Source organism: Coenobita brevimanus, chromosome 59 (assembly GCF_032717465.1).
Source record: "Coenobita brevimanus isolate Jiangsu-jjx chromosome 59, ASM3271746v2, whole genome shotgun sequence".
Classification (NCBI taxonomy): Eukaryota; Metazoa; Arthropoda; class Malacostraca; order Decapoda; family Coenobitidae; genus Coenobita; species Coenobita brevimanus.
The window spans coordinates 18760878-18773078 of record NC_137012.1 but is presented as its reverse complement, the minus strand read 5'-3'; the positions used below and the strand labels follow the sequence as shown (position 1 = coordinate 18773078).

The following is a 12201-nucleotide window of genomic DNA, read 5'->3' as shown; positions in this document are numbered from 1 at the left end:
TTCAGCTTTGTACAGGCTGATAGTGTTGCAATCCAGTGCCAGAAAGGTGCTTGAGAGGATGAATTAGTGCCGCCGGCTTTCCTAATGGACTGAGCATGACTGCTGCCTGTCTGAGGTTCAGTGTGGATTCTGCCCTGGGAGGGGGGGATCTGATGTTCTCTAGTATGACTAGCACATCCACTATCAGCAGCAGATACTCCTGGCAGTCATTGTGGAACTCCAGGGGTCCTTTGATTCTGCTTCCCATGACAGGATCCTTTACAAGTTGTGTCGTCTTGGCGCCACAAGCTCTGCACTTGCTTGGGTACAGTACAGAGTTTTTGGGAGGAGCGGTCTTTTTCCATCTCTCTTGGGGGTAGCCCACTTACTCCTACCCCATCCGTGTCAAGTGGGGAGTAGGCTACCACAGAGATCTGTTCTCAGTCCCTTTCTTTTTAATGTCTGAATTTCTGACCTCATCCTCTGGAGTACCCACCCTGGTCTAGCCTATGCCGATGATGTTTCCATCCTCTGAAGTGCTGCCTCATTATGGGAGGCCCAACATCACCTCCAGCAATTCGTGGATGCCTTTGCCACCTGGGATGCAGACTCAGGATTTACATTTAATGCACAAATGAGTGCTTTTATGTGCTTCAGCCATTTGAGGTTCCCCTCCATGCCGATGATTTGGCTTGCTGGGGAGCCTCGCACCCTATTGACCCGGAGTAAGTTTCCCAGCCTCCATCTAGATGGACCCCTTCTCACCTGGGCCCCTCATAATGAATATCTTTGGTCAATATGCCTAAGACACCTGGACATCATGAAGTGTGTTGCAGGAGTTCACTGAGATGCTCACTGAAGTACTCTCCTTTGCTTGTATCTGGCATTCATCCACAGCAGGCTTTCATATGATTCCTCCCTTTATAAACTGGCTGCCCAGACTCACCTCAAGGAGTTGGGTGTTGTCCAGAACACTGCACTTTGCCTTGCTCTGGGTGCTTTTAGGTCCACTTCATGCGGAGTCTTGGGTGATATCTCTTTCCATCTATCGCATGGAGTTGGACTGTCAGCTGCTCCGGTGCATTTCTGCTCTTACCTCAAACCACCCAGTCTTCTCCCTCTACCATCTCCCCATGGTCCTTCACCACCCCCCAGACCACGAGTGTGGTTACCCGTTGTTCTCTGAAACATCCACACATGCCACACCCTATCTCTAGACTTCCCCTGGCCCACCCCAGCTGTCCCTCTTCTCCCTGTCCCCCCTTGGATGGATTTGTTTCCCCCCATCTCCTAGTGCTGTTCCTGAAGTCAGCTGATGCAGTCTTGGCACAGCAGCTCTTCCTTAAATTGGACTCCTTTAGAATTTTCACAGATGGGCCCTACTCCCCCCTCCCCCATTTTCCTTTGCCTCGGTCGCCTATTTTGAGGACCGTTCCTCATACCAAACCTGGTCTTTCAAGGAGCAGGATGATGTCCTGACTGCAGAACTCTAGCCATCCCCCAGGCCCTCAAGTTTGTACGGACCTTCCTCCACCCTCAACCAGTGGCTTTACGTACCTAGTCTCCTTTGCCTTTTACCCTCTTCCTCTCAGATCGTCCAGTGACTTATGTAAGGAGTGGCCATGTTATTTTGCCCCTCCTCCCTGTCACTTTTGCCTTCAGTGGATCCCCTTACATGTAGGCATCTGTAGAAATGAAATTGCAGATCCAGCAGCAAGCCGAGCACTGACCTCCAGCAGTTTGGTAACCATGACACCTGATACTGCCACATTCCTTAGCCTCGTATGAGGTGCCTGCATGTCATACTTGAATGAAAAGCTTGCGACTGACCTGGCTTCCTTCCACCTGGGATGTTTTCACACTAACTCCTTTGCACATCCTTGGGCTCGTAATCCATGTGGGGGTGATGTTGCCATCACCAGGTTCCAATTGGGCCACATGGGCTTCTCAGGTCCCATCTACAGTTTGGGTATGATAGAGCACCCTTGGTGCCAATGGTGTTTCTGGGTTGAAGAAACCATAGAACATTAATTCTTGTTGGGGTGCCCAAGGTTTAACTCCCTCCACATATTATTGAGAGACCATCTGGCATCTCTGAGTGTTTTCAACTTCTCTTCACATCCTTTTGCGAGAGGTGATAGGGACCAGTACCATCTGGATATGATTGAGCACCCTTGGTGCCAAATGCGTGTTCCTGGATTGAAGAAAGCATAGAATATTTCATGTTGCGGTGCCCAAGGTTCCACTCCCTCCGTACACTTTTAAGAGACCATCTGGCATCTGGGAGTTTTAAACTTCTCTTCACATCCTTTTGGGAGGAGGTGATGGGGACCCTCTGTTGCGCATCATGTCATGTGGTACATGCCTGACATCTGTAAAGCTAGGCAGCTGTCTCGCATATAACGAGGCCATACTTAGTCTGCAATGGAATGACACTGGGCTGTTATTTTGGCCACGTCCCTCAAACCCACAAGAAGATAAGTGTGTAGGTGGGCGATGATGAAGTATCATAGCTTGTGTGTGTGTGTGTGTGTGTGTGTGTTTAATGAATGTGTGGGTTTGCTTACCTAATATTGCTTACCTAGTATTGGTAAGTGGGGAAACACGAATATTTTCTTGTCAGGTCCCCACCTCTAATATACTGTGCCAGCCTTCCATTACTCATAACCTTTTATGTTTGTTGTACTTAGATTTGAACACGGCTATAGATGGTGCTGATATTACTTCTTCTGGTAACTGGTTCCACTCTTGCAGTGTGCGTATTGAAAACCAATTTCCCTTGAGTGTGGTTCTCCAGTGGTCTGGCACAGCCAGTTTGAAACTGTGCCCCATCAGGCTGATGCCACTAAATTTGAAGAACTTGGTGCAGGGGATGTCTTCGTGGCCGTGGACAATTTTGTACTCCTCGATCATGTCCTCCTTTTTCCTTCTGTCTTCCAGTGTCTGCAGGCCAAGGGCTTTACGCCTCTCCTCGTATGGTAGATCTGCATACTCTGGCACTAACTTGGTTGCTCTGTGCTGGACTTGCTTCAGCAACTTTATGTCTTCTATTAGGTAGGGTGACCAACACTGGGATGCATAATCCAATATCGGCCTCACCAGAGCAGTACACAGGGGCAGCAGGATCTCCCTCTCAATGTACGTGTACGAGAAGTTCATTTTAATTATCCCTAACCCGCTGTTGGCCTCGGCTGCCACCTTTGCCACGTGCATAGAGGACTTCAGGTCCGCTTAAATAAAGACACCCAAGTCCTTCTCCACCTGCGACTTTTCTAGCTCTCGTGCCAAGCCTTTAGTTGGTCCTGGGGTTCCCACGGCCGGAGTGCATAGTTTTACACTTGTCCACATTATTTGTTAGTAGCCACTTCCAGCTCCATTCTGACACCCGGTCCATATTCTTTGCAGTGCCTCATAGTCGTCCCGGGTCTTGATGGTTCTGTATATCTTGGCGTTGTCTGTGAACAGGCTTGCCAGTGACTCCAGGTTGTTCACAAGATCATTTATGTAAATAATGAAACGAACTGGGCTCACCACCGATCCCTGAGGTATGCCACTCTTCACTGGTAGCCATTCCAATAAGGCGCCCCTTATGGCCACCTGATGTGTCCTGTTGGCCAGAAAATTGGTTATCTATCTCTTCATATCCCCTGTTATATCCACAGCTTGCAGCTTCACCACCAGCCGTCGGTGAGGTACTCCTGAATTGGAGTGTATAAAAGCCCTCACTGCTTAGAGGCAAAGCGGGGATCCTCTCTTCAGCTCAGTGGTAACATGCGCGTGTGTGAAGCGTGAGGGCCTGAGTTCAAATCCTGGCCAGACCAGTGATTAATTTGTTAAGTTTCATTCCCACCTTTACATTGGTGGCAGTGGTGGGATTTTTCCTAGGAGTTAGGAATGAGTTGTGCTGTGCTGTTAATCAGCTCTACTCCCAGATTAATCACGAACCCCTAGCCAAAGAATTTAGTTTCCACGTTTCCATTTCTCAGCATGTTTGTATGCAAATTAGATTTGGAACGGTGCAAATTTTAGTACTAATTGCATGCCAAGAAAATATGCAAGATGGAGCATTTGTGCAAGCTTGAAGCAGAAATCTCCCCTCCCAATGATGACAATGAAATTAACACAACCTTAGAGAGACAGCAAGCAGATGTGTTACCTGATAGGCCTGACCAGCTTAGGAACAATGAGACTGAGGAATTCACAAGGATCATACTGTGACAGCAGGACATACTCCAAAAATTAGTAGATGTAGTGACAGAACTTAGAGCTAGAGATAACCCCACACAACCAACTGATAATGCCCCAAACCCAGTGAATCAGTCCCTTGGTATAAAGTGATCAGGGTTGTTACCAAAACTTACAAAATCCACAAAAACCTCCATCTACCGTGACTTTCACAGAAGCACCTAAGGTAACGCCTAAATCTCCCCAAACAGTTCGTTCAGTCTTAAAGCCATGAGACATTGCCTTGCTAGAATTAGAAGAATTGCATGGATTACGACCAGAGAGCCGACTAACTCGTTTCTTCGAAAATGTTGAATGTTGTGCCACTCTGCATCTTGAGAGAGTTGCTGTAGCTACAGCCAGGGTAGACTTAGATATTGCTGCCTTACTACAGACAAAAATCCAAAGGCAATCTTATAATTCTCACAAAACAGTTTTCTAGTCCACGTGACGAACAACAAGTTGGGAGAGCAATGAATCCAATGTGTATGATATCTCGGAAGACCTGAGAAAATTCGTGAATAGGCTGACCTGTATCATTTCCACCTTTCCATTGGTTGGCAGCGGTGTGGGGTGTGAGGCGAGGCCTTGAGGGCATTGATGTAGTTGTTGACTGCCTTATATCAGCTGCCTGTGTGGTTCGCGGGCTTCCCAAATGGTGGCCTCCAGTGTGCTATGCTACCACGTGTGTTTGAAACTGACCATTAATAACCAGGGGGAGAAAAGAGTGATGTAACGGTGTGTGTAAAAGCCCACGTTACTTGGAAGCAATGTGGGGATCCTCTCTTTGGCGCAGTGGTAACGTGCGTGCATATGAAACGTTAGGGCCCGCGTTCAAATCCTGGCCAAATCAGTGAGTAATTAATTTAATTTGTTAAGTTTCATTCCCACCTTTGCACTCCGTTGAATGCCTTTTCACAGTCCAAGTAATTACCATTCACCCAGACCTGGTTGTCTACTGCATTCACTGTCATCCAAGGATATCAGCATGTTAGTGAGGTAACTTCTCCCGGTTCTAAAACCATGTTGCGCAATACTCAGGATGTAGTTATTTTCCACGTGTTATAAGCTCCTCCCTGACAAAACTTTCCATAACTTTGAAAGTGATACAGGCCGGTAACTTAGCGCATTGCTCTTGCTACCCTTTTTGTGTAATGGCGTGATGTTAGCCCTTCTCCAGTCGTCAGTGTAATGCTAGGTGTTTGGGATCGGCTTCCCGTCCCTCTAACGCCTAGTGTGTAGCTGGGTTCCCTTTCTAGATCGGAGGTTAGACAAATAGGAGAGAGGCTGGACACAAAAACACCTTACATATGTATTACTAAGTTCGACAGTGGAACAGGTAGATGTCAAGACTACAGATACACTGGACAATTATAATGCATGGGTTAGATATGAGTTATGAGTATTGTGCAGGATACAATTCAAATCAATGTTGGGTCAGGTGAATAGCATTTAGGGCAGAAGTTTATTAACTATTATTGCAGGAAGTCCATGATACATTTATATGGATGGAGCAGGTGGCCCTATTACACTGCTGGTAGTTATTACTTTAACACTGGGGTCTGTGTATGATTTTAGTATGATACGGAGTTATTAGATGGTAGCGTATTCACTATAATAGACCAGTATTTCACTGCTAGGCTGTGTTCACGGCTTCACTTTTAATTCTGTTTACTCCCCCACTTTTATATTGTCACTGGTGTTTCTTACACTGACTTCCTACATATGGTTAATTCACTGTTCTGCCTTCACATCACTGAGTCACGAATGCTGTGTATTCACTGTCACTCCTTTTGGGTCTGGGCGTCGTGGCGGTCAGGTACAAGGGCGGGGGAAGTGTCCCAGTCCCCTTACTGATGGGGCTAGGTTCTGCCAGGGGCCTCTGTGTTCAGGGCCATGGGATCACGCGTAGGGGCGTCCTCTCTCATCTAGGGCTGTGGGTGGCGAAAATCCCCGTGCTCTCGGGACTTGGAGCGGGAGTACAGCCCTCAGGGCTGGGGCCAAATAACTGACTGAACTTCTCGCTCAGGTGCCTGACGGAGGACGATGATCTCCGGCGTCGGGGTGTAGGGAGGTCCCGCCCAGGGGTCCTGGGGGCGGTCTGGAGGTCCCGAGGGCTGGGGTCCCCGGTGTTCAGTGGCACCATCAGTAAGGGGCTGTGGCGCCTGCCTATGTCGGGGTCAGTCAGGTGAGGCCTCTCCGGATTTGGCTGCAGGGAGAAGAGGCCAGCGGAAGCGACGGGACCTCTCCAGTATTCCTCCAGGCTGGGGACTCCCTCTGAGTTGTAGGTCGGCGAACAGGGTTCAGCACCTGACGGAGGAGCGGCTACAGGCCGTCTCCTGCCGTAGGGCCCGGCTACTGGCCATGGCCTTCTAGGGGCGTGGCTACAGGCCGTCGTTAAGGCCCGACTTCTGGCCGTGGCCTGGGGGAGGGGGCGGCTACAAGCCGACTCGGGTGCACCTTCAGAGCAGCTACAGGCCGTCGCCTGATGAAGGCAGGAGCAGCTACAGGCCATCTCCTGACTTCCCTCAGAGCGGCTACAGGCCATCTCCTTCAGGAGGGTTGAGCGGCTACAGGCCGTCTCGGGGAGGACACCTTCAGAGCAGCTACAGGCCATCTCCTAATTTCCCTCAGAGCGGCTACTGGCCGTTACCTTCAGGAGCGTTGAGTGGCTACAGGCCGTTTCGGCGAGGACACCTTCACAGAGGCTACAGGCTTTCTCCTGTTTTCCCTCAGAGCGCCTACAGGCTTTCTCCTGTTTTCCCTCAGAGCGCCTACAGGCCGTCTTTTTCAGGAAGGTTGAGCAGCTACAGGCCGACTCGAGAAGGGCACCTTCAGAGCGGCTACAGGCTGTCTCCTGACAAAGGCGGGAGTGGCTACCGGTCATCTCCTGTTTTCCCTCAGAGCAGCTACAGGCCGTCTCCTTCAGGAGGGTTGAGCGGCTATAGGCCATCTCAAGGGTGCTGACTGGAGCTGGAGTAACAACTCCACCCCGATGTTGGCTGGGGATGGCTCGCCCGGAAGGTAGTCTAGTATTCCTGCTATGGTGGCGGCGGGCGAGCTCCGGGTTATAGGGGCGCACGGCCCGAACGGACTAATGTCATTGTCGCCCTGAGTCCTGTCGTGCTGTGGGCTCCTTCTAGGGGTGTTGGGTCCACCCCTGTGGCACTATACTGTATTTTACCACCGTTTGCTGGGAAAAAGTCACGTCCCTGTGACTGGAGGTGGTAAATTTTGGTGTCGTAGGTGTGGTAGACTGGTTGTAGATGTTGGAAGAGGACGTGCCAGGCTGTGGTGGCTGAGTTCTCGTCTAGCTGCTTGTCACAGGTGATGAAGAGGGTGGATGAGTCGATGGAGGAGTGGAGGAGTCGTATGAGGTGGTGAGATCCTCAGACTCGTTTCCGTCCAAAGGGCGGCGCCCATATGGCTCGTCGAATCCTCATGGTACTAGGTGTTATCTTCTGGGCAGGGCTGTGTTGCATGCTGGAGAAGGATGGTGAGTGTGGCATTTTATGCCGGGGTAATGTTGCGTGGCGTCTCTGGGGAGTGTAGGTGGCTGGGATTTGGGCCTGGTATATCATGAGTGTGAGATGATTTAGAGCAGGGGTAGGGGTGTGATTTTGCTGCAAGGTGGGTGGGGTGGGAGAGTGGGTGTATTGGGCGGGTGGGCAGGAGAGGCGGCCGGAGCGTGTGATGTTGTTTTAAGGGTGGGTGTGGGCAGTGATGTGAGCATGAGGTGTCTGCGCATGTATGAGGTGCGTGGGGCGAGTGCGGGCGGCTGTGGGGTGGTAGGAGTGTGGGCGGCGCGGGGAGCGGAGTGTAGGGTGAGTGGGTGGGGGCGTCATGGGAGCGTGGGCAGTGCAGGTGGAGTTGGGGGTGGGAGACAAGGCAGGTGGGGCCAAGGGGGCATGTGCGGGCAGTGGGCTGGGAGATGCGGTGGCAGTGGTGGGTGACAGCTGGGGCAGGGGTGTGGTGGGCGGAGGGGGTGCAGGGGTGTGGGTGGGACATGCGGTGCTGGGCGTGGGAGAGGTGGCAGCGGGTGGTGAGGAGGTGGGAGAGTGGTGGGAAGTTGGTGGTGTCGGAGGGTTTTCAGGTGAGGTGGGATTCGGCATGACGGAAGGTGAGGTGGAGGTGGCGGGGGAGGGGGAGGGAGAGAGAGAGATGGCGAGGGGGAGATGTAGCAATCATAGGAGGTAGAGGGAAGTGGCACAGGGGTAGTGGGTGGGATGGAGCATGGGGCCGGGGCGGTGGGGGCAGAAGTGCAAAAAGGGAGCACATGCCGGTTTCAGAGAGTGCAGGGAGTGCCGTGGTACTCGACGGTCACCTGATAGGGGTTAGGGACGTGGATGATGGTGCGGGGCCCCATGAAGCACAGTGCAAGCCTCTGGGGGGTGGGGAGCTGGGGTATCATAACTGTGTCACCCGGCTTATAGGGGTTGGAGGCAGTGACGGGGTGGAGGACCAGGTTATTTTGGAGGTGGGTCAGCCAACGTTTGAGATGGTGTAATGGGTCTGATGTGGGGGTTGAAGCGGGGGGTTGCAAATGCTGCCAAAGGGGCAGGAAGAGGGGTATTTTCCCAAACACTCTTTCATACGGTGAAATTCCGTCCTCTGAGGGGCAGGAGTTGATGTCCCATTGTATGATTTTTACATGGGCAGGCCAGTCATCATCTTTGGTGACTTCTATCTGGGTGTGTGCGATGGCTTTGCTCGCATATGGCATTTCCTTGGGGCCAGTAAGGGGGTGAGTGGGAGATGTTATAGCCGAATATGTGGGCCAGCTCCTCCCAGATCTTACTGGTGAACTCGGGTGTGTTATCGGAGTGGATCGCTTGTGGGATATCGAAATACGGGAATACGTGCCGAATCAGGGCGTCAGCCACTGCAACAGCATGATGTTCCTTCACTGGGCAGGCTATGACGAATTTGGAGTATGTATCGACTAACGTGATCACGTACCTATAGCCCGATTTCGGGGGTAAGGGTCCCACTACATTGATTGCCAATAGCTGCCAAGGTTTGTGGGTGGTAATATGGCCCGATGGACCGGCGGTATGGGTGATGTCTTTCCCGAGGGCGCATGCTCGGCAGGATTGGATAATTTCCTTGGCAAGGGTGGAAGGACTGGGTGCCCAGTAGGTGCCATTAAAGACCTGCAGGAGTTTTTTTGTGCCCAGGTGGATGTCGTTGTGCGTGTGCAGGTGTCGGAGGGTGTCGAGGGCGGCGTCGGGGGCTAGGATGACATGCCCAGATGGGGTAAGCAAGTGGTCGCCCTGGCGATACAGTCTCTTGAAAAGGTGCTGGGGGATCCAGGGGGGGTCGCTCCTTGCGATGCCACTGCTGGATGAGATCTGGTTCCGGCTGGGCAGCATTTATGAGGAGCCGAGAAAGAGTGTCTGCGTTGGTGTGGAGTTTGCCAGGCCGGTATGAGATTTCATAACTGAACTCCTCCAGGGTCTCACGCCATCGGATGAGCTGGGCATTGTGGGTGTGAGATTGCCGCAGCCACTGGAGGGACTGGTGATCAGTGATTATGGTAATTTGGGTCCCTGATAGATACGCCCGGAAGTGCTCAAGTGCCCAGATGATGCTCAGGCACCCTCTTGGTGGCGGCATAGTTTTTTTTCCACCTGATTGAGGGTACGACCGGCACAGGCGATGATATGCTCGTGGCCCTCTTGGACTTGCACTAGCACAGCCCGATCGCCATTAGGGAAACGTCTGTATAGAGCCAGAATGGGAGGGCATAATTGGGGAAGGCCATGATGGGGGCAGAAACGAGTTTACCCTTAAGTTGTTGGAAGGTGGCTCATCTCGTCCATCCAGATGAATGGTTCTCCCTTACGGGTCAGGTTGTGGAGGGGTTTGGCAATTTGGGCGAACTCCTTCACAAAACAGCGGTAATAGGACGTCAGGCTGAGGAAGGCTTGAATCCCATAAAAGTCTGTGGTGGGGGTATGACCGTGATGGTGTGGAGTTTGTCTGGGTCAGGAGATATGCCAGCCTGGGGGATGACGTGCCCCAGAATGAGGTGGTTCTGGTGGCCAGGACACACTTGGTTGGCCGGAGTTTGAGGCCTGCCTGTCGGATCCTGGTGAAAACCTGGCAGAGGCGCTGCAGGTGGTCGGCCCAGGTCTGGCTGAAGACTCTGATGTCATCCAAGTACGTGAGACAGATCTCCCACATGAGGCCACTGAGGACAGATTCCATTAATCTGGAGAAGGTGGCAGGGGCGTTACAAAGGCCAAAGGGCAAAACATTAAATCCGTAATGTTTCCCATTCCTGGTTGAGAAGGCGGTTTTTTGTCTGTCCTCCGATCGGACCAGGACCTGCCAATATCCTGATTGGAGGTCAAAGATAGAGAACCAGGAGGTGTCGTATAGGGAATCCAGGGAGTCATCTATGTGCGGGAGTGGAGTGGCATCCTTGGTGGTTGTCATTAAGCTGGTGGTAATTGACGCAGAACTACATCGTACCATCCTTTTTCTTCACGAGGACGATGGGGGAGGACCTGGGGCTGGTGGAGGAGGAGACAACTCTGGCTTCGATCATCTCCTGTATCTGGCGGTCTTCCTCTTCCTGCTGTTTGGGATTCTTCTGCCAGGATGGCTGCCAGATTGGTGGGCCTGTCATATGGATCTTATGAACCAGGTGGGTGGTGTGTCCAATGTTGGTGGATCCCACCGCGAACAGATCCTGGAAGTCCAGGAGGAGGCTTCGGAGGGTATCTGACTGGTGTGTGGAGAGATGGTCGGGGATGGGGGACAGAAGGCCGGGGGAGTGGGAGGGGGCGGGGGCGCAGGGCTCGGCTTCCTTCATCTCTCTGATTATGAGCCCTTTAGGGAGGGTGAGGGGCGAGGGGGCGAGGTTGGCAATCCAGACTGCCGTGTAATGAGGCGGAAGGAAGGTTGGGAGCAGAAGGCAGGCCGAGAGGGTTCCAGGTGGCAGGAGTGGGGAGAATAAGACAGAGGTGCCTGAGGGCCGGTTGAGGGGCAACCAGGCTTCATGGTGGGGGGGAATGGTGACGGCAGAGGAAATGGTGGCGGGGAAAGGGGGAGAAGGGGGGGACATCAGGGGGGGAGGAAAGAGGGGGGGCAGGGGGAGGGATATTGGGGGAGGAGGAAAGAGGGGGGAGGGACATCAGGGGGGGGAGGAAAGAGGGTGGGAGAGTCTTCCGGCAGGGGCCGTGGTGTGCAGGTGCAGACGACACGAGGGGGTGGGGGGTCAGGCGATTTTTGAAACTGGAGCTGTCTGTTGCGGCAATCAATGGTGGCTCCTAACTTCTGCAATAGGTCCAACCCCAATTATCCATCGTAATTGTGACAGGAAGAGTCGAATACTATGAACTTATGCTGGGTCGACACTGGCTGAAGGCTGTCGACGCGCAGGGCCCGTGTTTCCCCACCGATTGTCAGGGGGCCATCCCCCGCATCCACAAGGTGAGTAGCCGTTGGGAATCAACGGGCCAAAGGTCGATTTGTGAAGGGAGAAGTAGTGGCTATACAGGCAGGATCTGGCCACTCCCATATCATCCAGAAGTCTGGCTTTGACCCCGTTCAGCTTCATTTTGTGGTAAACTGGGGGGCGGTATCTGGGGGAAGTGGTCCCCGCCACCGTGGGAAGGTGCGGGGGCGGTCCTAAAAATCCAACTGTCTGGGGTTTCCTTCTTCCTTCCCCGGCTCCTGTTCCCCAGGTTCGGTCTCCTCCATGGGTGCGGGTTCATCCTCTGTTGCCCCATTCTCTAGAGAGGAAACTTTACGTTGGCCTGGGGTGGTGGTTTTATGTCATGCAGCTTTCAGTTGATCTCTGATATCTTGTAGTGGGCACCTGGAGCTGCATACGGAGAACTCCCAGGGATTCACTAGGATGAGGTTGGGGTTTTCCCTGTGGCTGGGACGCTGGTCTGTGGGGTGTGCTCTCGCCAGGCTGGGTGCTGGGGTGGGGCTGGTGCGGGGCATAGGCGGATGTGGCTTGACTGGGGGAGCCGGGATATTCGT

General features: G+C 52.7%; 1 protein-coding gene across 1 annotated transcript; it reads right to left on the bottom strand.

Moving 5' to 3' along the window:
* Positions 1 to 3333: 3333 nt before the first annotated feature.
* Positions 3334 to 5177, bottom strand: LOC145402919 (uncharacterized). Its single transcript, XM_080274817.1, has 2 exons — positions 5095 to 5177; positions 3334 to 3586 (listed from the first exon to the last, which is right to left on the bottom strand). Exons 1-2 carry the CDS (start codon positions 5175 to 5177, stop codon positions 3334 to 3336), a joined length of 336 nt encoding a protein of 111 aa, XP_080130943.1.
* Positions 5178 to 12201: the final 7024 nt, after the last annotated feature.

Coding starts and splice junctions, on each gene's coding strand:
- LOC145402919 (XM_080274817.1), bottom strand. CDS start 5,177: ATGACAGTGAATGCAGTAGACAACCAGGTCTGGGTGAATGGTAATTAC. Junction 3,587..5,094: donor GCATTCAACGGAGTGCAAAG/GTGGGAATGAAA, acceptor TCTGGCCAACAG/GACACATCAGGTGGCCATAA.